The 23,139-nt window shown below is 36.7% G+C and overlaps 1 protein-coding gene across 1 annotated transcript in view; it reads right to left on the reverse strand.

Annotated features, from left to right (window-relative positions):
- HACE1 (HECT domain and ankyrin repeat containing E3 ubiquitin protein ligase 1) overlaps positions 1 to 19,220 on the reverse strand; it is a gene marked incomplete at its 3' end in the record, with an annotated part of 31,776 nt that extends 12,556 nt beyond the window's left edge. The window contains exons 1-10 of the mRNA XM_009876337.1: positions 19,171 to 19,220; positions 17,864 to 17,953; positions 15,991 to 16,095; positions 14,576 to 14,651; positions 14,173 to 14,304; positions 12,886 to 12,968; positions 9,767 to 9,863; positions 7,597 to 7,698; positions 5,088 to 5,194; positions 1,087 to 1,333 (exon numbers count right to left, since the gene is read on the reverse strand). Of these exons, the coding sequence (XP_009874639.1) occupies positions 1,087 to 1,333; positions 5,088 to 5,194; positions 7,597 to 7,698; positions 9,767 to 9,863; positions 12,886 to 12,968; positions 14,173 to 14,304; positions 14,576 to 14,651; positions 15,991 to 16,095; positions 17,864 to 17,953; positions 19,171 to 19,199 (1,068 nt within the window). The remainder of the gene's footprint in view (positions 1 to 1,086; positions 1,334 to 5,087; positions 5,195 to 7,596; positions 7,699 to 9,766; positions 9,864 to 12,885; positions 12,969 to 14,172; positions 14,305 to 14,575; positions 14,652 to 15,990; positions 16,096 to 17,863; positions 17,954 to 19,170) is intronic.
- Positions 19,221 to 23,139: the final 3,919 nt, after the last annotated feature.

Genomic DNA, 23,139 nt, shown 5'->3' on the forward strand with positions numbered 1-23,139 from the left:
ATTATTACATTGAATGCAGTACAACATGTTACATTTTGCACACAGTATTTTTCATACTCAAGTTTTAGATTCATTATGTAAACCAATTTGTTATTAAAACTATTTTGCTATCAGAAAAACAAACACTGTGTTTGCTTTTTAAATAGTCTAACGCTTTCCTTCTTTCCAAGAGAAGAAATTAAAACAAAAACTGATCTACTTGACTAAATATAGCAGGAATTAAGAGTACGATCTCTCATGATCTTATTAATACACCTCTGTCTTAAAAATCATTAGAAGTAACCTGATGGAGCACACATAATCAAATAAAAGCAGTAATTTCAAAAAATCATTTTCACAACACTCAGGGCAGAGGGACAAGGAAGAGACTACCTTTCAGTTAATATTTTGATGCTCAGAACAGCATGTCAGTTATCCACTCAACGTAAACTGAGTGGAATGCAGAAAACCAGAACTGCTTTACAGAAAGGAAAGCTGTATTATTCCACAGAGGGATTCCTCAACCAACAAGCACATAAAAAAAAACCCCAACACCTGACTTTAGAAATTAAACATCTAAATGGCAAGCACCTAAAGTAAGCATTTGAAAACAGTTACAAGTCAATAACCTTGCGAGGGTAGCAATGAGCTGGCATATTTCAAAGTACATCATAATAAAATTCAAGAACAACTTGGGAAAAAACTGTGTGGTCACAGTGCAAGCAATGAACAGATTAAGAATTCAATTACCTGCATTCACCTTGTGAAGCTGAATAAAACTCAATGATCAGAACTCCCAATGAATCTCCAAATATGATTTTGTAATTACATTAATACAATCTACGATATTAATGCTACAACATTTTGAGACTACTACACTCTTACATAACATAATAGAAATAAAAACAAAGTTACCAAAAAGAAGCTGGGTAACTAAACTTTCAACAGCTAATAATCTAATCAATGTATCAAATAAAAAATAAACAGAAATCATAAGATGAGATGTGCATCAGTGGTTAAATGAATCCAGCAGAAGAAAAAATCATTAAGGAGAAGGAAAGAGGCAGGCTTAACTTAAGAAGGGATAGGGACATCAACCAAACTTACTTCCTGTTCATGAGATGTCTGATTAATGAATGCATGCTTTGTGAAATTCATCTCTTTAACGTCTATCTTCCTAACAACATCATATACTTTTCTGACCTTGAACACCTGACTTCTTGGAGTTTTATTTCCATTGTAGCCCATGTCATTTCCATTACTGGGAGAGGATGGGCCAATACGAAAGACATGGCAAAATATCCTCACGATCCTTAAGAGACTCTTCATTTGAGCTTCATAATTACTTGACAAGCTGGGGAAAAAAATCAAATATTTAAGTTTCTTTTCCTAGATGAAGCAATTTAGTACATTAAGCAATCTAATCATAGGGTGTGATACACTTGTCAGGAAAAAAACCCTAAGCTTTAAACCCTAGTCAATTTTAATCTTCATTTCCTGCATCAGCCCCAAAAGTCAAATACAAGCACTACAATTTTACAAACATGTATTCATAAATTTAACTAGAAGTGAAATAAGAACAACAAACTCCAGATCTTGCAAAATACCTCATTTGTTTTTCTGCACGTGCACATTTCTTGTGAAGCACCAGTAAGAAATCCATCTTATTACAGTAAGGATCTCAATTTATGAAACAAATTGGGATATCCAGATGAAGACAGTTTTTCAATCCAGAAAAGATAGCATTCAATGGTAAAAATGTACTGACTAATCAAGTCTGCTGCCAAGCCCATCCTCACCTAGCTATTATCATACTGCCATGAACTACCACAGTCAGACAAGGGATCAGAACAGCAAGGATGACACTGTTTCTACTCAAGAGAAGTCTCATCTAAAAGATGCTACGCAAAAGCACTACTATGTTATTTATTTGTCCAATAAATATATTAAAAGTTTTATGTCTTTTTAACTGAACTGGCTAACACTGAACTCTGTATCTATAGTGTAGAATGAAATATTCCTAATTTCATTCACAAGCCAAACATTCTCCAGCAAATTCAACTTGGTTTTCATTCCTTTAACCTGAAGTAGCAAGAATTCTGTCTTGAACATGCAACGAAAAATGAAAGAAATTAATTTTTTTGGTTCTACTGAACTCTACTCACCTATTAATATTATATAAGTGAACACATATTCAATTCTATCTTTAAAGTACTTCCAACTTAAAAGTATGCTTTTGAGCTATAAATCAGTAAAAAAAATTGTCTGAAAACTGACATCTTGGAGGATGCTGTAAACTTCTGATGCAAGTAATAATCTGTTAATTTCACAAATCTGCTGAAACACAACCAGTTGGCACTTCACAGAACTTTTATCATTACCTCACCCTCCCTATGGCATGGGTAAAAGCAAAAGACCTATTTTTTTTCAGCGCTACATTTTAGTGACTGCCAGTGAAGTGTGAATTTTAAAAAGCCACATACTAAGAATTTTACCAAACTGGTACACAAAGTATGAATCTCTTGTCACAATCTAGACTTTAACCAGAGAAAATTTCAGTAAATCAAGTTAAGACAGAAACACATCAAATAAAACGTGCAACAGTGGGAACGTTAAGTTTTTTAACCAGGCTGTAATTATAGTGCCAGAATTAGGATTTGTAAAATCTTTGCTTATGTACCAAAAAGGATCCATGAATACAAGAAGCTAACTCCAGAAGCTTGAGGTTTATTATCCCTCAACAGTAGTGCTTCCCTGGTCAAATTTATGTTTAAATCTCCTTACCTCCTCATATATACCCACGTATATAGAAAAACCTTAAAGTACTTTGTAGTCTATTGAAGTTTTCACTAGCAGTTAGTAAATGTTCAGCTAGGCCCAGTCTGCACCAACAACGCTAACTGAACAGGTTTCTTGCTGTTATTCAAGGCAGAAGTCCTCAGGTAGAAGATTGGTGGCACTCCTGGCCACCTGCTAAAAGCATTACAAAAAACTTTAGATGCTTCTGAACAAACCCAGTAAAAAACAGGCTGCAGTTTAGCACCCCAGAATCTAACAGTGATGACAGTAGTTCAGCCACACAAGAGTACCATTTTTGGAGGTTTTCATGTATGGAGTGCATTTTACATACTATTTGTTAGAAGGAGGGGAAAAAAAAGGCACAGACTCAGAGGGTCTACATTCATCAAGTACTACCTTCATCCTTGTTATTTTAATAATAAAGCAACTGAGAAATACTTAGTTAAAGTAGAGACTGAAGCCTCTGTCAGGGAACAGAACTGGAGAGAACAGAGATGAATGTCAAACTGAGTATGTGAAACTGTATCTTGTAACCGAAAAAGAAAATAATTCCATTTCCCTTGCAACATACCACAAAGTACAAAGCACCAGAGAGATGTGGGCCAGTGAGAGTCCACAAGACACCATCAGCACAGGCATCTCTGGAAATTCCTACTCATCCAGCGCAATGCAAAGTTTCTGGCCTGTCTTCAGCCTCTGCTAGTCAACCCACACGCAGTGGCACCTGAGTACACACTGGCTCAAATTCAGAGAGTACAGGCACATAGATACTGTTTCTACAGCCGTAATGAGTGAGCTCTGCTCAAAGTAGAGGAGTGATAACAGTAATAAATCAAAACTAAACATGCCATCAGTTTAATTTATCTCTGAAGATACTAAAACAGAAACAAATACTGTCTCACATGATCTAATTCACCTATGACAACTTCTGACAATCATAGAATCATTAAGGCTGGAAAAGACCTCTAAGATCATCATGTCCCCATAACAAAGTACTTTCGAAACCCTTTCCTGCAGACTGGTTTTACACTTCGTCACAGTTTATTTGTGGGAGACTTTTGGTTATAATGAAGTCTGGAGACAAAAGCAACGTGTTACTAGTTGAATTGATTACAAACTGAACCCAACAACAGCTGAAGTTTTTCAAAAATTTATCTTTGCAGCAAAATGTCATTAATATGTCTATGCACTTTAACCCACAACATTTGAGTTGAGGGGGTTAAATATCTTACGCTCATTCATCAGAGCAAACACCCATCCGAACATGTGATTAATGGTGTCAGGAATTTCCTAGCACTGCCTAGGAGTTCTGACCTGCTATCTAAGAGTGCCATCCAAATTTAACTTCACTGATGGGGATTAAAAAAGAGGAAAAAAGAAAAGGCAAGCACTTAGAACTAAAATTATACTATTTAGTACCCATCTAACTGTTGGGCTCCTTGCACTCCAGACCCAACTGAAAAGAAGCATTCAAAGTCTTACTCCTCTACAATCCACGCTGACAGACCTCTCTGGTTACAGAATGCTCTTAAACCTCTCTTTTCCAAAAAGCCATCTAGAACATGTTAGTAAGGAACTTCCACTCATGCTTTCATCAGGCTTTTGACCTCTTCCAACAAAAATTTTCTGAGCTTCTAGTACAGCGTAAAGGTTAGAGCAAATCATGATGGCTTTTGACAACAGTAAAGTGTTACTGGTTTTACAGCAGATTACAGATGAGGCGTTTTGCACAAACTTTGACTCAAAGAGATGCCACAAAAGCTAGAAAAGCATATTAGGACAATATGCTTGCCTATTTTATGGGATTCCCCAAGTAACTGCTCCATGAGCTGCTCAGACAGCACACTAGTAGATGAAATTTTTGGTCTTGTATATGCTAGTAGCCATCAAAGGAACTCAGCCAGCGAATATGAGACAATTGTCTGAAGTAACAAAACTCTCCTCAAACAGTCTCAAAAGCGTGCAGAAAAGTAAAGATGTGGAAGAGAAGAAAAAAGGAGAGGGGGGAAGAAAAAAGGAGAGGTGGGGAAAAAAAGGGAAGGATGGATAATTGGCTTAAAAGCTTCCCTTCCTAGAGCTGACATTGCCAAACCAAACAAACGCACACTTCTCTGCAACTCAAGCTTCTAGGCTCCAGCAGCTATATAAAGACACCAACTTTCTCTCCTGCAGTTCACATGCAGAAACAGATTTGAGATCCATCTACTCCAGCACGTGCCCAGCAGCAGATAGTTTAGATTATAAAAACTACCAAGTGGCAGTAACTATCAGGTAGCTTATCAACTCACTTATGATCCTCCCACACTTACCTAAGCAGTTTGTGACCATTTGTTGTAGCAACTTCAGCAAGACTTGTTAAGATTTTAAGATATTGGCTTTCACTCTGCTGAGACAAGTGTTCCAGAACTTGCCGTAACTGATACATGAAAAGAAAAGAAACTGCAGTGTCATGGAGTGTCAGATCATCATTTAACTTAGAACATTATCACATAAGCATTAATATTTGGCAATATTAATGTACATCTATATAGTCCAACCTCTAATCTAACATCAGTTAATGTTTCATTATAATCAATACAAAGATTACTCAAAAGGCATACATTTAGTGACAATGTATCCACTACAGGATACATAACATTATGGAATGCTATGAATGCTTAGCCGTGTATTATTGATTCGTAAGAACATCTTAATTTCATCTGAAAAATTAGTGGGAAACACTTTCAAATTTTAAAAGTTAAGAGCATATTTGGAGTTACGTAATTCATAATTTACATATCTCCCAGGTTCACTCCTCAGTTTATAACATTGTCTAAATGAACCCTGGATCCTAGAGTTTGGTCTCAATGCCTTAATTTCTCCTCAAAGAACTGAATGTCCTTCCTTGGATAGGAAGTCATGCCCTGCTAATCAATAATTGTTATGCTTACCCTCTTCTCAAAACTGTCCTTTTTCTTGCTAATACCATCACATGGCTCACAAGAACTAGATGTTGCAAATGCCCAGACACTGTCCTGTCTTCAACTCCCATGTTCTACACTTTTCCTCTAGCCTAGACTTTTTTTTTTCCAGATCAAGTAATTCTTCAGAGGCCCTGCTTTTCACACATTCCTACTGCATCTTCATTCACTCCCTTCTCTCTCACTTTCATGAAGTTCAGTAATCCTTGACACCTTCTCCTGCAGAAAGGTGGAATGAAAAGGAATCTCATAAAGATCATCCACTCCACCACACTGCCCCAAAGCAGAAGCCCTTGTACTTGTGATCTGAACTGGCCTGCCCCATCTGTCTGCCTGGTTTTCAGTTGTCTTTTGCCCTGGAAGCCCTGCGGCTTTGCTAACTGATCTCTTCCAATACGTAACTGTCCTTGACTATGTCCAAGTTTTTCTCGAGGTTCAGTTGAATCTCCAGCTATAAATGGTCAAGGCAGTATCTTTCTCCCTGAGGTCTCCTGATAATTTTCACAGTTTGTCAAGAATATTTAAAATATGAGTGCTGACTTCTAACATATCCAGTCTCTCTGTGTCATCATTTTCAGATAATATGAACTGGTCATTATCCAAGACTTGGGGCAGAACAGCTCAGACTTGGTCACAGAAAACCACACTTAAAATATGCTTCTGTTTTGGCAATGAAGCATAACTATACCGTGTATTATCTAAAACACTTTGCATACACTCTTACTCAGATCTTTTTTTCCACACACCTCCACCATTACTCAGACAGACAAAACATCCTTCTCACTTTAATGTCTTCACTTCTACAATAATACACTTTGCCACTTGCCTTTCTGTAGACAGCCTGTTTTGCTTCATTCAGTCCTCTAAATTTCTCTTTTATTTGAAATCGTCTACAACATCCCTCCATAGTTCTAACATACACTTTGAGAATTCTCACCTCTCTTGTTATTTTACTTTGTAAAACTCAACTCTGTCTCAGAGATTTAAACATTGTTTCTATGCAGACTTAGAAATCCTCAGTCTTGCAGTGGAAGTAATGGGATTACAGAGAGCAATAAAAACTTAAAAAATTTAGCAAACCAGGTTCAGTGAAGTGGCAGCCAATACTTTACTAAATCTATTCTTTCTTTTTTCTTTTAAATTTACAGTCTGTAAAATTGTTTCCAGTTATTTTCAAGCAAAAACTATATCAAAACCCCAGAGATAGCTAGATTTGGAAGGGGAAGAAAAACAGTCCATGCTTCCTTCTCCATACACAATCAAGAACCAAAAATTCTTTGCTTGCTTCTACTTTGCCTTAGATTGCAGTACCCCACAATAATAAAAGAAACAAGGTACATAATAACCACTGAAAAGGGAATAGTTTCATCTACAGCAATAATAACCAAATGAAATTGCAGGTGCAATCTTTTGCACTCTAATTGTGCAAGACAACTTCATAGGGATGAGTGCTCTTACTCTGAATGTTCAAGTTCATTCTAGATGATTCAAGACTCGAGACACATCCTAGAATAGATACCTGCAGATTACCACTAAATGAAAAAAAAAGAGGCCCCATTACACAAGGTAATTGTATATATAGAATGCTCTGCCAGCACCTTTGTGCTGAAGCTTACAACAAGTCTGCTCTTTCAGTTCTCACACTCTCTAGACCACTCGGCTAAATATGAAAAGATGAAACACTAAATTAAAATAGAAATTCTTTCCATGGGGGAAATAAAAATACATAGTGGTCAACTACTGTGGTACTGACAGTCAGCTGCTGGTAGCGTCTTCTCATCAGGACACTCATATTAAGCAATCACATCTCCACAACACAGACTCCTCAATAACCATATCACACATAATTCTGTAGTACCATGTTTTCCCGTAGCTCTTCATTCTGTGTCATTTGAATTATTGTCTGGAAAAGTCGAGGATGGTATTGTATTAAGACTTCACAAGTCTCTCCATAACCACCCTAAAAAGTGATAGTTCAAAAAACATTTTTAATTAAAAGAAACATTAGAATTTGGATTGATACTATTACAGACATTAAAACCCACCAAAGATTACAAATTTATTTTTTTAAATGATAAATGGAGAAATCTAATCCTAAAATAAACTGAAATTCAATAATCTATCAAATATCACAAAAATTTTAAGAGAATCAGAAGACTGATTCAAATTCTTTCAGTATATTTGCTCACATACACTCACGTCCTTTCTCCTGTTTTCTGAAACAACAATTCACCTAACAATTTACCAGAGACAGTACAATATTTAGCTTCTCTCCCCATTGCTGATTGATGACACATCCATCTAATTACACTCAGAATCTAATCCTTCAAAACAAGTATTTTCCTAAAGGTTCATACGGTCCAATTCTGACTTGCTAAAGGAAGAACCAAGATAAGCCCAGAAAAGTGTAATATAACTTCAAAATCAACACACAAGTATGATTCCACTTATTCCTTAGATCAACAGCTCACACTAACTTAACAACCTTTTGAGAAAAAAGTTTTCTGGAAAGAACAGAATCTGAATTTGTGGTTTATTTGCAACAACCCTTATTTAACACAGCCACATTTTTAAGCAGGCACTTAAAACCTGATTTATTTAATTGGTCCTGGTGCTGAGAAATTAAGTATTGGAATTAAAAACACTCAGAATCTGTAAAAATTCATGAAAGTCAGCTCTTCAAAATCAAGGTAATACCATGATGGCAGGAAGTATATGAATCTATAATTCCAGTCTTGTAAAAATATGTATGTACTCTGAAAAACAAACCTGTAAGCAAATAAAATCCTTGATGCAAAAGGAAAAAAATATTTTGGTTTCTCTTTTTTACTTAGTATCATGAACTTGCAAACTAGGTCTTGAACACAGTAAAATCCTCACTATAAACCAGCAAACACCAGGTGTCACTACTCACACCTAAAAAAAGTTGACAGAATTTTGATGTATAAAGTGATGCCCTTGGGACTGTCAAACTGCAGGCTGAAGCAGACATTCAAAATGCTAATCATAAAAACTAGGAACAGTACTATCAAGTACACGATGATAAACTGGCTTACAGGTCTGTGGCTGTAGAAAGCCTCAAAGTTGACCAGACTTCATGTTTTATGGTAATGGTAAGTCATTTTGTTTTAATAAAGGGAAAAAAAAAAAAATCTAACTCTGAGCTTCATAGTTGAGCCAGCAGAGAGACAGTTCACTGATCTGGCACTTCTAAGCGACTAGGGCTGAGGACTTTGTAGAACTTCTTATATACAAAAAGAAATACTGTAAGCAACTTGACATGATTAAAACCTTTCATGGTAGTCCATGAAACAAACTTTTCAGAGTCAAACATTCCAGAAATATCCCACAGCAACTGGAGACAGCAGTCTCTACCACATACAGCTACTACAACTGCAGGTCTTAGGCACATAAGGAAACTTCAGAAATTAAGTAATTTGAGATTAAAATAATCTACTAACACAGTAAGAGATTTGAACATTTCACCTTTTCCTGCAAAATTAATGACATGCAGTAGTCATGGTAATTTTATGTCCACTAAACACAGCAGTACTAATTTTTTTAGCCTTCAGTTTAGAGTTTTCCAGTCTACTGATTACTAGCAAAGGTTCAAAAGCTCCCATTCATTCATTATGTGTTATTTACACACTGACATTAAATTGATCCTGCAGAAAAACGTGGAAGTGTTCATAAATCATGGAAAGACACCCTAGTGAGCAGTGCACGAAAGTATCAAACTTAAGACTTTTTTTCTTCAGCTCAATATAGTATTTGGAATAAGTTTGAAAAGTAAGACAGCACTGTGTAAGTTTTGGTTTTATTAGTAATATCTCTTCAAAAGAAAAAAAAAATCTGTTGAGATTTTTTTTTTAAATAATCACTCCTTTCTGCATGTCTTTACCTCTTACTTGTTCAGAATTAAGTGCCTAAACAGAATCTATTACCATTACACCAAGTATTCTCACCTGATCAGGTGACACTGTAGCTAATGAAAGAATTTCACAGAAAAAGTGTTGCTAACTCAATACCTGTACACACAGATCCAGTGGAGTAATACCATTTTTGTCTGGTAAATATTTGGCTCCTCTCATCAAAAGAATTTGTGCAGTGTCTCTCTGACCATGGCTATTCAAAAGAAGAGAAGTGAGTTAATACAGCACTTATGCTCTATTAGGAGTGATAAATCTGACTTTATTACATCTAACAAATAAAACCTACATATGCTAGGAGAAAAAAAATAGTTATGGTACGAAACTAAGCAGAAACACAGGATGGAAGATAATGCCACATATTCTTCTACTACCTTTCAAGGCCAGTGCAGAACAACAGTGCAAAATTAAGTATGGCTCATTCATCAAGCCAGAATCACTCTCATCATTCAGAAATAATTTATCTTAGCCGAGCCTCATAAATCTGTATGAGCTGTATTTCCTTAAAAAGATAGCTCTTTCTCAATTCACACCTTAGTCTACCTCACAAAGAAAGTTTTCTTCCCTCAGTTCTTTGCTCACTCCTAACAGATTTGGCACAAAAAAAATAATCTGATTGCACTTTAACCATCAGTAAAACATTATAAAGATTTTTAACTGATAAAACATCTTTTCTTTGCACAGAAGTTCAATACATCAGTCTTGGTTCTAATTTCTTTTAGCCGATACATGTGAATGTTTCGCCTGACCATTAATGTGAAGAGTAACGAGTTTTACTTCTCCATTCAGAATCTGTTTTATAGTCTCACCCATCTATTTATAGGTTGTATGGAGTACTTATTTTCCTTGAGGCAAGAATTTCAAACAACTATTCCAACAGGCCACCACTGCCCAGAAAAAAAAGTAAAATAAGACCAAAGATTATTTATATCCCTCAACACCTAAAACATATACTTTCCAGAACCCTTTCTTCTGAAAAAAATAAGAAATTGGGTACCAGTGGTCAGATGGTGACTTCATTAAAAACCTATTCAAAAAGACTAATTGACTATTGCATTCACCGCTATTTAGTGTGCATGCTGAGAAATGTAATACAAAGGTACCTAAAGGGTGAACTGAAAGATTGACACAAAAGATGTTGCAATTCTGGTTATGAATACAAGCTTTTCAATGAAGTCTTAGATCTACAGCGATAGGACAAGAGAGAACAGGTTCAAGTTGCACCAAGGGAAGTCTAGATTGGATATTAGGAAAAATTTCTTCACCAAAAGGGTGGTGAAGCACTGGAATGGGTTGCCGAGGGAGGTGTTGGAGTCACCGTCCCTGGACATGTTTAAAAAATGGCTGGACATGGCACTTCAGGAGATGGTTTAGTTATGGTGGTGTAGGGCTGTAGGTTGGACTTCATGATCCTAAAGTCCTTCCCAAACTTTACGATTCTATGATCACAATCTAGTTTGCAGTGCTCTCTTTACACAAAGGTACACGAGCATTTGCTTGACCTGCAACGCATTGAGGCTGCCTGCACTAACCACCCAGTAAGGGCACAGGAGAAGTGACAGTTAAGAGTTGAGGGGCAAAAAGTAGCTTCGCTGGTCTCTCCATAGTTCCCAGCTGAGTTCTCCTCATTCATGTCCTTCCATCCAGCTCAGGAAACCAACAAGTTAGTCTAATGCACTGGACTTTTCCCCAGTGCAAACAAACATTTACATTCAGCTACCAGGTTTCAGAAACGTACCAACACTAATGGCCGGCTTGAGGCACCTCCTCACTGTAATTCTCTAGACTAAATGTACAACACAACACCTTGAAAAAACCATCTTGAAAAAACCCTCTACAACTACCTGAAGGGAGGTTGTAGAAAGGCAGAGGTTGGTATGTTCTTCCTAGTGGAGAGTGATTGTACACGAGGAACTGGATTTGTGCCAGGGGAGGTTCAGGCTAGATATTAGGAAGAATTTCTTTACTGAAAGGTTTGTCAGCCCTTGGAACAGGCTGCCCAGCGAGGTGCTTGAGTCACTGTCCCTGGAAGTGTTTAAGAGACGGGTGGATGTTGCATTGGGGGACACAGTTTAGTAGGTTGATAGGGCTGGGACAAAGGCTGGACTCACTGACCTTCAAGGTCTTTTCCAGCTGAAACTATTCTATGATTCTATGATTCTAAGGGTTTCAGAGTCGGACTCGGAGCGTCGATACGCTTTCACCAGCCTTCACTAGCCACTGCTACCATATCCTGCTCTCCCTGCCATCAGGGACCCATAATCTTTCTTCTCAGGTGGCAGCATCACTAACTGGCACTTTTGACAAAGAGACATTGACTTCTGCCACGCACCCTGTTCATTCTATCCCATCAGCTGCTCCAATTAGTAATTCCTAAAAGAACATCACCACTGTGTTTGCAACACACTCCCTTCTCATGGAAATCCTCCAAGCTGAGGCAAGTTGCTTACTTTTAAAGTGGATGGCCAACATCAGTCCCTAAATCAAGCACCAAGGCCTTCAATCAGCTAGCAGCTATTTAATCTCCACTTCCCTTCTCAGCTGCCAAGAGGCAGCATACACCAGTTCCAGAGACCAGGGCTCTCACAGCATAACTCTTGGCAGGCCACCAGGTCAGTCCATTTCTCCTTTTGTTTATATTAAGATTTAACCGTAGGTGAACTATTTAACCTATAACCAAAACACAGGGATTAGAAAATTGTTCTACCAATTAAAAGAGAAGGTCATTTATCATATGTAATTAGTTTTGAAATAAAAACAAACCAGGAGGAAAACAGAACTGACCAAAGCAACACATAATTTCAATTCCACGTTGCAACCTTAAAGCCTATATGCACATTTCATGTTCACTGTAATACCATAACACACATTAAAGCAGTCAAATTTGTCCTATAAAAGGCTGCAGTTTTGGTTTATTTAAAATAATCTAAGTTGGTAGATCTTGTTTTTCAGAAGTTCAGCAGTCATTGATTCATGACTCGTGCTAGAATATGCACAGCTACGTGTTTAATATGTCTGTTAGAAAAAGGCATATAAGCCTGTAGTACTAAGATAAGTATTTAGATGAGACACATTCAAATGTGAGGTAAGATTAAACACCAGCCAGCTTCTGCATTTCCTGAATTTTCTGCTTTCTAATCATTGTTATGACAGAAGCTGAAAAAGAAAAAAATCTATTTCACTTTGAGAACAGTATGCAAAAGTTAAGAATATATAACCTGCAAGCGAAATAGAGCGGAGTTGCCCCCGACACATTCGGCCTGTTTATATCTGCACCGCTGTCTAGCAAACACTGCACCGTCTGGAACAGAAGAAAATACTAGCATTAGAAAAAAAGCAACAGAAAACTCTATTGACTTGCAACTGTTCAGTGTCGTGCGTGTCTAACTACACTGGAGGATTTAAATTTCAGTAATGAATCTCAAAACCGTAATTTCTAAACACTATATGGAAAATCATGGCTCTCAGAGCTCATAAAGCCTTCTTTGAGCTTCCCATTTTAATAACAATGCCTTTTATTGAACTTCAGCTAATCCCAAAGACCCCTAGAACTACAGATCATTTAAAAAAGAAAACGACACTTTTTAGAGAAGTATACCTCAAGTTAGTGACAGCCATAAGCAGTCTTATCACAAGCCAAAGTTTTAAACACACATTAGAAGAAATAAGTAAGCAAATTCTAAAAAATTAAAACATTGAGCAGACCCTCTAACAACTTTACTATATTCCAGCCACATCAAGTTGTTAAGTCTACAGATAACAGATTCTCAGTATTTTATCTTCCAAAGTCGAACTCTGACAATGACAACACAAAGGAGCTGGGTATAAAGATAACTTTTTGAACAGTAAAGAGTCCTGGAGACAATCTGTATAACACTACATAGCTGTAATGAAATCCAAGTAAAGCATCCAGACCTGTATTCCAAAAGTGAATAGTCAGCCCTAAGGCAAGGTCAGTCTAAAAACTAACCACACAGATCAATAAAAGAAGCATCTGTGGGAACTTTTTTGCTTCTAACATTCGATATCTGACCCAACTCTGTGCTCATTTTTTATTCGCAGTCAGTTATTTCAGAAGCACATAATAGCTGGTACACTTATGAATCAAACACATTCTAAAATGCAAGGAAGAACATTTTTAAATGTTTAATGTTACATCAAAACCCATAATAAACAAGGCAATCATAGTACTGCAGAATAGCTGGATAGTATACAGTAATTCACTTAAACTCTCATAAACACTGAGATCAATCATCTCCACAAGAATAAATTTAGTTCCCATGGAAGTATATGCAGTCAATACTAAAGACAAGCGATAGTTCTTCACACTTCTAAACACTATCATGTGCTTGACTAGCCCGAAGTTTATTAAAAACACACTGTCACGGGTTAGGGCTGGGCCGGCCACTAACACGGACAGGCACACACATAACACAACCACAACAACATGGAGGCATTACTCAGCCTTCGCAAACCGAATGTGTTAATAAAATTTAGAAACTTACTGTCTTGTGTCCATTTTGACAAGCTACATGAAGGGCTGTCTGTCCCATTGCATCTTCAACATCTACATTACTGACATGCTGAACAAGATCATGAAGCAATTCTGTTCGTCCATTAACAGCTAACCAATGAATCTAAGTACAAAATGACATGTTTCCTTTAGCACTGATATTAATATTTCATAAATATCATTTTAAACCAGACTGTACTACTGTCAACATTTTCACAAAGAGAAGCTTAGAACAATACAATCGTATGCTTATGTACTTTGATCGCATCTTTTGATTCTTAAGGGCACTGACCACACAGCAGTTCTGTTTATTCAAATGCAATACAGCAGAAGCTTAGGAAGCGAGAATCTTCTTCATTCACTTTATGAGCATGATGATAATCAATAGCACTTACTGCAGTCAAGCCTTCATTATTACAAATGTTGACATCTGCACTGTACTCCAGCAGCTTGCTCATACATTTCTTCTGGCTATAAACAAAAGAATATATTAAAATCCAGCTAGGGAAAATCATTTTTGAAGACCAAGTATCTTTTTAAGAGTCCCACTCACTCTAGTTCATCATCGCACAAATAACAGCAGGTAGTTTTACTTTATAGGGAGTATAGTACTAAGTATATGAACAAAAAGTGATCACCAATAGCACCAGACACACAGTGCAAGTGTAGCATACAACAGCACAGGGCTAAAAACATAGTTGTATAGCTGAATGTTTTCGTGGAAAGTGCAAAACTACTTCACCACCACTCTAACAGCTTCAGCTCAGCACAAACTACACTCTCAACACGAGAAACTAAAGTCTGCCAGATAGAAATCCATGAAGATCATCATGGTACACTTCAGTGAACACACTTAGGGTACACCACTAAATCTTTACATGCGACACTCACTGTAACACTATTTAAATCTTTGTCAAGTACAATAACTGCCTTAATGAAAGTAAGGGGGGTTTTCTACTTGATGTTTTGTTCAGTTTTTTAACACACTCTCATGTTCCAAATGCTTTACCCTTAAGAGTTTACTCTTACATTTCCTTTTTATTTGCTAGCTCTTGCACCTTTCTCATGCCTTCTTTCTACATTACTATTTTCTGTGTTTATTCCTGCATTTCATCATGTGCCACTTGGCTGCTTCATTCTCTCTTCTCCTACAAATACTCCTCCGACAAAACAAAAAGCCAGTAAACACTACCTCCTCCTCATCTAAGTACAAGACGTGATACAATTCAGTTACTGTAACACATACATGCTCTAAAAAGGCAACATTACCATTATCAGCTGTGTGTTTCCACATACTACAATTCAAGAAATAAGATCTCAAAAGATCTTTAAAAAGGTGCTTCCACACCATTTTGTTTTTTACCCCTCTCCTAACATTGTGCAGGCAAACTTGTTATTCCTTTCCTCACAGTAAAAATTTCCTTGGAGACACCATCTGAAAAAAATCTGAAATCTCTGAACCCTTCCAAACCCTCCAGTGTTCTCTTCAAAATACTTTCTCACTTAGCTCTCTGGAAGGCGAATGCATCCAATCACTGTTATAAGAATCGTTACACTCCTGCTTAACACAAAACACTGAAACGACTGGCACTGAAATTGGCATTCCAGACATAACTTCCTATTTTTAAAAAAAGTATTATCTGAATATTCAAAATACAGATTTTAACCACATTTCCAGTATGACATCACTGTTTTCAAAAATGAAAACCAAAGTATTTTTTTCAACCTATGAAAAAATATTACAGAACGTGTCAGCTCAAGTTCATTACGCACAAAATGTTTGTAAGAGTTTTTAAAACATTTTTCTTACCCATTCCTTGCTGCTAAATGGAGAGGTGTGCACCCTGAAATGTCCTGATAGTTTGGATTCGCTCCTTTTTTCAATAGTAGAACAAGGCATTCAACTGATCCACAGCTAAGAACAAAAGGATATTTACAAACCAAATCTACATTGATGTAAAGATAACAGCACTACTATATACAGATTACATTCAGTTGAAAATTTTTACACAGAACGTCTTTACACCCTCACATTCCACGTTGCACAAAGCTAAAGACACCTAAATGCAGTGAGAACTGACTGACGATAACTTGTACTGATGAAGAGATGCTAGTCTCCCTACAGGATTTTAGCAACTTTAAAACCCAACAGTGAATCTTTCGGCTGCTAATTGTTTAAATGTAAACTGTTTACAATGTTTTGCTTATTATTTCCACTCACCTCCCTCATCGTACACATCTATTCACAGTACTGAGTTTTCCACTAAATAACAACTCCAATATATTTTTTTGGCTATGCTTCAATGTCTGAAATTGCATTTAAAAATTCAAATATCAGAAAAAAAAAAATCTAAAACTCACACAAGTACTTCTTTGCTATTTGTTTTGAACCTGTAACTCCCTTTCACTTTTAATAATATAGCAGCTCTTCAGGATAATCAATGTCACCAAGAGCACGCAAACGTTGCATTACATGTTTATCTTAACTCCTGAGCTCTTCAAGAAGAAAAACTCACTTGGAGGATAAATACACAGTATTTTTGTATCTGTCAGGACCAGCTTGTCCACTGTTACTAGTTTTCCCAGTGACAGAATTGCTACACAATAACCCAAAGAAAGTGAAGACTAGCATATAGTAAGTTGCAAAACCAGCACTTCTATGGCCTCTTAAAGATCCAGCAACTAGACAAAAACAGAATCAAGAAATTAAGTGTAACACAATTTCCTGGGCTTTGTTATCTATAGATTTATCTTCAAACAGCTCCATTTAAGACTTATGCTAAAAATTTGCCTGCATTTTGAGTACTTTCTTAAGGAAATTTTATATAAGCAGCATGTAATTCTGAGATGGAATGTTTAGGAAACACTCTGCTCTGAAAGCCGGAATTTCTACCTTTATCGTGCTCAAATACCTGCTCTCTATATGTAGTACTGCTACTATTTCTTTTATTTTTATTTGGGTTTTTTTAACAGTTTAAATGTAAGAATTTCCAATATATTTTAAATAGAACCCAAAAATAAAGCATTCATGCATTAGTTTAAAGTCTAGTTTTGGAAATGGCCTTTCAGGAAATTATCTGGTTCATTTCTATCAAGGTTATGTTAATCTGGCTGTTTCTTGGCAATACAGAATTACTCCCATTGAAGAGCTACATAAATAATAAATAACCTAGATCACGGGTCTAAAATTTGCACTGAAGTCCTTTGTCCAGGATACAAAAGTTTACTAGAAATGAGTGACTAAGTCATATTTCCTTCAGTTGTGGTCACATAAAGTACTTTGGAACAGCTACTCCCCAATGAAAGGAAAAGTGCTTCCCACTGTTTTAGAATGCTTAAAGAATAAGTAGCACCTGCAGACAAGATTTCTCTAAATCAACAAAGGCAAGAGTAACCCAACTATACAGGATAATGGCTACATTTCTTCAAGACAGATTTCACAGAAAGGAAAAAAGTATCCATCAAGACTTCCTTCACTAGAATTTGGAAAGCCATTTGAAATCACGTGTAAGATCTGTCCTCTCAGGCAGGCACATTACTAAAAGAACAGAAAAATTACAAAAAGGATGCATAAAAACAAAATGTTAACTGATACTACAGAGTTTTCCAGCTTACATTGGTGCCTTAGCTTTATGGTAATACTTTCATTGTTAACTTCTGGACTGGACTCAGGTAAGTCTTACTTTGCTGCAATATGAAGTAAACTTCTCTTCACACGTCCAAAAGCATAATTCACATCAAATTTTGAATTTGATAGCAGCTCTGAGACAGACCTTCAAATACAAATATAATTTTTATTAAAAAGCAGCTCACAATATCCAAGCAAAGTATATACTGTAAGTTGTGCATAAACATTCTATTTCTTACTTGATTGCTATTTCTTTTCCCTCCGACTGATTTCTGAACAAGAGATCTGATTGCTTTCAAGCACTTGCTATTAACAGTACTTTTACTCTTTCACTTCTTACTCGTACATAAAAAAAAAATGAACTGTGACACTGGGAAACTGTTTTATAAGTAAACTAGTAAGAACTAGGCCAGATAGTCAAATCACTTCTTTACAAATATGGAAAATAAGCATATCTATAGCTTTGGTTAGAAAAACTATAAATACCCATTTTCCTCTGTATCTTAACACAGACACCCTAACCAGATTTCCAGCAGCTTTCCCAAATACAGACAAAGTTCAGAAGGAAGACTGGTATGTGAAATCACCTCAATGAAACAGGAGACGTGACATGTCAGTAAGACAAAAAAATTAAATAGGACCCTTTAAGCCTTAATGAATTAGTAAAGATCAAATATTAGTTAAGATAAAATATTTCAAAATAGGTGAAACTGCAAGTGAACTGATGATTTCAAACCGCAGTGATGAGTTAATCACATAAACTTACAACCCCTGAACACAACCTCAAGAAGACACTATGTAGCAGAACAAATATTTATCCTGATTAGATAAAGAGTTTACAGTTTCAGTAACAGTTACTACCTGCTTGCCTACAAAAACTCATCTGGAAGGTTGCACCACTGAGCTGGTGCTATACAGACCCCAGGTCCCAACCACTTTCAGGACAAGTGGGTAAAAGAAAGAGCTGCTCATCTTAGGAATCCCAGAACTATCAACCTTGCTGTCCAACTCTTATTCCACGTCTTTTCAAGTCATTTAATGAGACTATGAGCTTCTATGTCACCAATAAGTACACACTGAGAGCTACAACCCAGTTACAAAGCAATGCTTTTGTTCTTATTTGTTCTTATTTGTTCAACAGAAGAAATGCCAGCTCCCATCGATGACATAAAACAAAACAGGTTTCTCGGGTAAGAATATGCTGTGATGCAACACAGTTAGTGAATAACTTCAGCTACAGAAGATATGTCAGCAATTCAGCAGCACAAATCCCGAGAGTGCTCTAGCAGCGACAACACTAGCAAACATGCTGGGTTTTTTGGACCTTTAAAAAAAAAAAAGGAAATTTAAAGCAGCTCTTACCTGTGCTGGTCAGCCATAACCATCGGCATTAGTGTATAGACAGCAGTTTCATTATCTGTGAAGAAATTAAATTACTCCATTATCATAAAGAAATTTTTATGTAAAATAAGTTCATCTAGTGTCCATTGTCCAAAAGATTTATTATTTCTTTTTTAAACAGGTTATACATACCTGAAGTTTTATTATACAGAAAAAGCCACTATACTTGGATAGAAGAGGTAATTAACAGGACTGCAATATATCAAATTTAAATGCAACTTTTTTCTTCTATAAAGTAATAATTACAGAATATTCAATGGAAAGTCAACTTCTTTAAATTGACAATTCTGTTTAATTAAAGTCAAGGTATTCAAGAAATGTGCTTTAAAAAAAATAACTAGTTTATTTTAAAAATGAAGTTTCCTCCGTTCCAAGGTGACTTCCATAGTCCTGATATCCGTGAGTTTGTAAAAGTGATTTCTTTAAACTAAATTACTCCGTAATCATTTTTGTCGCTAAATTGAATACCTGAATGCAATAAATCCCATTTTAATTCCTAATCAGTTTTATATTCCACGTCTGGCTGCAATGAAAAGATCCCCAGAACAGAAAGATCCAAGTCACTAGTGGGAACAGACTGACACACAGCTCTACAGCCCCTGGCAGTACTACTGTGGCACATCCCAGCACACTGGGATGACGTGTCTGTTTGGTCACTTGTAAACTTTCTGGAGTAAAATATTAATTTTAAAGAACTAATTTGACAAAATATAAAAGGCTCTAATGTATAACAATTACTAATAACACTAATGTAAGAAGATTATAATTTATTAATTCTTATTGATGTAGGACAACTATATTTTTTAGATTGACACAAACTACTCATTGTTGGGAGTACAATCCCCACAGACTCATCACGTAGACAACAGCTTATGACAAGAAGTACTACACTTTCCGAGAATGCAGGTATATGGTTCCAGGACATGGAAATACAGGACTGTTCTCCTGAAACTTATTTTGAACTATCTCCTCCTCACCTCAGTTCATCCAAACACCAAAGTTACCAGGCAATCACAACAGAAAGAATTAAAATAGACCCAAACAAGTGTAGTTTCTCATATATTCTACATACCATGCTTCTATACGTTCACTACTTGCAGTATATATGTGAGCTGACTGACATTTACCAAATATTACACAAAGAATTCTTCAGTTATCAAGTGGAGTCAGAGAAATCCTTGTCATGCTGCACCTATGTTACTCATTATTATTCTTCTACAGTGTTCCAGAACTAGTGCTGCTACCAACTATTTGAAGTAGTCTCTCTATAGCTAACAAAAGAAAGAAGCAATGCTAATCTACTATTACTTTTCAACACTGGAAAGAGGTGTATTCAAAATCAAATTACGTTAAATCTGTTATTTATAAAAACTTAAAAAAAATAATCAATATCGCTTACAGGAAATGCTTGGTGGCAGAGACACAAGCATCTCAAAACACCAAATAGGCATTTCAAAGCTGCAGAGAGTCATTCTAACCATCACCAAGAGTTTGAACTGGCTATAGATTGTTCCTTACAGCAGAGCTCTGTGAACGTCAGATAATTCCACCCCTAATAGGTACCACTAGAATTTGACTGCTTGGAGGAGTGTGAAGGGGCAGGCTAGGATGGAGGAGACACACACAGAGGAAGAGTCCTGGAAATAAAATTGAATAGATGCTAAATAAAGATATCAGTTGTGCCAAAGATTTGATTTTTTTTTATAAAATGTATCCATGATTAGCTCCCAGTACATACAAATGAAAAAAAAAAAAATTTGCTTGAGCTCTGTTCCACAGATCTCTGGTAGGAAAATAAACCTCTCCAACTGAAAAAAAAAACAGAACCTGAGAATGACAACTAAATCTAAGCACGGCATCCTTATGTATTTCCACAATCACGCTCTATTAAAGAGACCAAAAAAACCCCCCAACTTTAAATATGCCAGCACACTTAATTGAAATGCTTAATACTGATCCTAATCAAATTTAGCCACATTACAAGTATAGTGACCTAGAAAAAAGGTAGTAGTTAAATATGAGTGTAGATGGGCCATAAAAAGGTGTTTATGGCATACTTACAAAACTAAGCCCTTTGCTATTCTACTAACAGAATCTATAATGTAGAGCATATGCAGATTTTCCCAGAGTTCTTCTGTACAGAAATAATTAAAAGGGCATGGGACTAAGGAGCTTTTGTGCTTATTTTTAGTAAATATTATCTCTATAAACAAACTCCTACTGACTTAAAGTACAGGACACCAGGAAGAGAAAAATCATTATATGCCTCACCCACTTACAGAACTTAATTGTTATCTAAGTTGCTTGTATTTCAAGCCACGAACATCAAAGAACAACAGAAGCATCCAACATGCAGCCTGAGCCAATGAAGGGCCTAAAAACTACAGCTTTGGGCTACAAGTTCTAGTTTTCAGGCACCAAGCCTTAACAGTAGAATCCAGAAAACTCTTAAGTGCCCAGAAAACACCTGCTGAAGGATACTGCAGAAGAGTGATGAAATTGCCTATTGGCAAGGTCAGCTCAGAGTATTCGCTGGCACTGGACTCAGGTGTTAATGCTTGCTTAAAAAAAAAAAAAAATCTCTTAAAATTCATCATCTAGAATCACATCCTGACAAGATACACTTATTGTTTTATTTTGCAAGAAATACTGGCTTGAATTCGGCAAAGACAACAATTTTAAAGTGTCAGCACCATTGATATAACACCCTAATGACTACAACACGTGCACAGGAAGTTAAATACCTCAGTTTAGTGCCTTCTTCAACATAAGGAAGTTCAAACATACTTCTCCATCTTCCAAGAGAGTACTGTGACTCTTAGTTTAAGGATGGAGAGGTAAATTATATATCTTTCAGATTGAATCTATTCAAACATATGGGGGGAGGGCGATTCATAATCCAAGAGGCCAGACACACACAGCACACCAGAAGCCACCAAACCACAGGCTATACTAGACTGGTGGTGGCTGTCTGACAGATCCAAGCTGATTCTGTCGGTACCTGTTTAGAGGAAAGCACAACCCAAACCTGCTTCTCGAGAAGAGTTTGGGCAGGTTTATGTGAACCTAAGGAACACCAAGGTCAAGAAAGAAGACATTTAATGAGCTAAGATGTACCCAAACTTAGATGACCAACATATGGCGGTTTTTATAATGTAATTTGAGACTTGAGTGACTGAAGTCCACTTATATCTCCTTGTCTCAGTCCAGTCGCAATTTGTTTCATGTAGTTCTTAAGTGAATACATAGGACTGACATTCCTTCTGCACTACAGTGCAAGGGAAGTACTTGTTCCAAAGGTCACGGGGCTTACACTACCACAGACATAATTACTTCTGCAGTGTAAGATAATAATGCCCAAGACAGGAAGAAAACAGCTGAACTCTGATTCAGAGTAAATCTGTCTAAATTGAATGAATCTGAGTAAATTTAAGGCAGCTCCAAACGGCATAGGTTGTGGCAGGATTATTCATATAACTATCATAAATTAGTTAAACTTGTGCTACTATATTATTTCCGTGAGTTTGAACTTACGTTCACAGTATTACATCAGTATGCTGCCACTCAAGAGCTTAAAAAAAAAAGTAGCAAAACCCGTCTGAAACTCGTCTGTCAATTTTGTGAAATTTATGAGCGACTGCACTGGCAGACACTGAAACTGTTGACAGGTGACAATAAGGAACGGGCGTAGCAGCTCAGCGTAGGAGGAAGTCCATATGCAGCAGCCAGGAAATCCGCACAGGGAACACATAGAGAAAACAGAGTATTACTCCCTTTCCTCCACAGATGAAAGACAGACAGCCAAAGACTCATCCAAAAAACTAAACCCTACAATAGCAGCCCACAACTTTCAAGAATATAAACTTTTGAGTATCTTTTTGCAGGGGCAGCCCTCCCAAAACGCCGGCCCTGGCTGGAAGGCTACCTGCC

The sequence above is a fragment of the Apaloderma vittatum genome, unplaced genomic scaffold (assembly GCF_000703405.1).
Source record: "Apaloderma vittatum isolate BGI_N311 unplaced genomic scaffold, ASM70340v1 scaffold9939, whole genome shotgun sequence".
Classification (NCBI taxonomy): Eukaryota; Metazoa; Chordata; class Aves; order Trogoniformes; family Trogonidae; genus Apaloderma; species Apaloderma vittatum.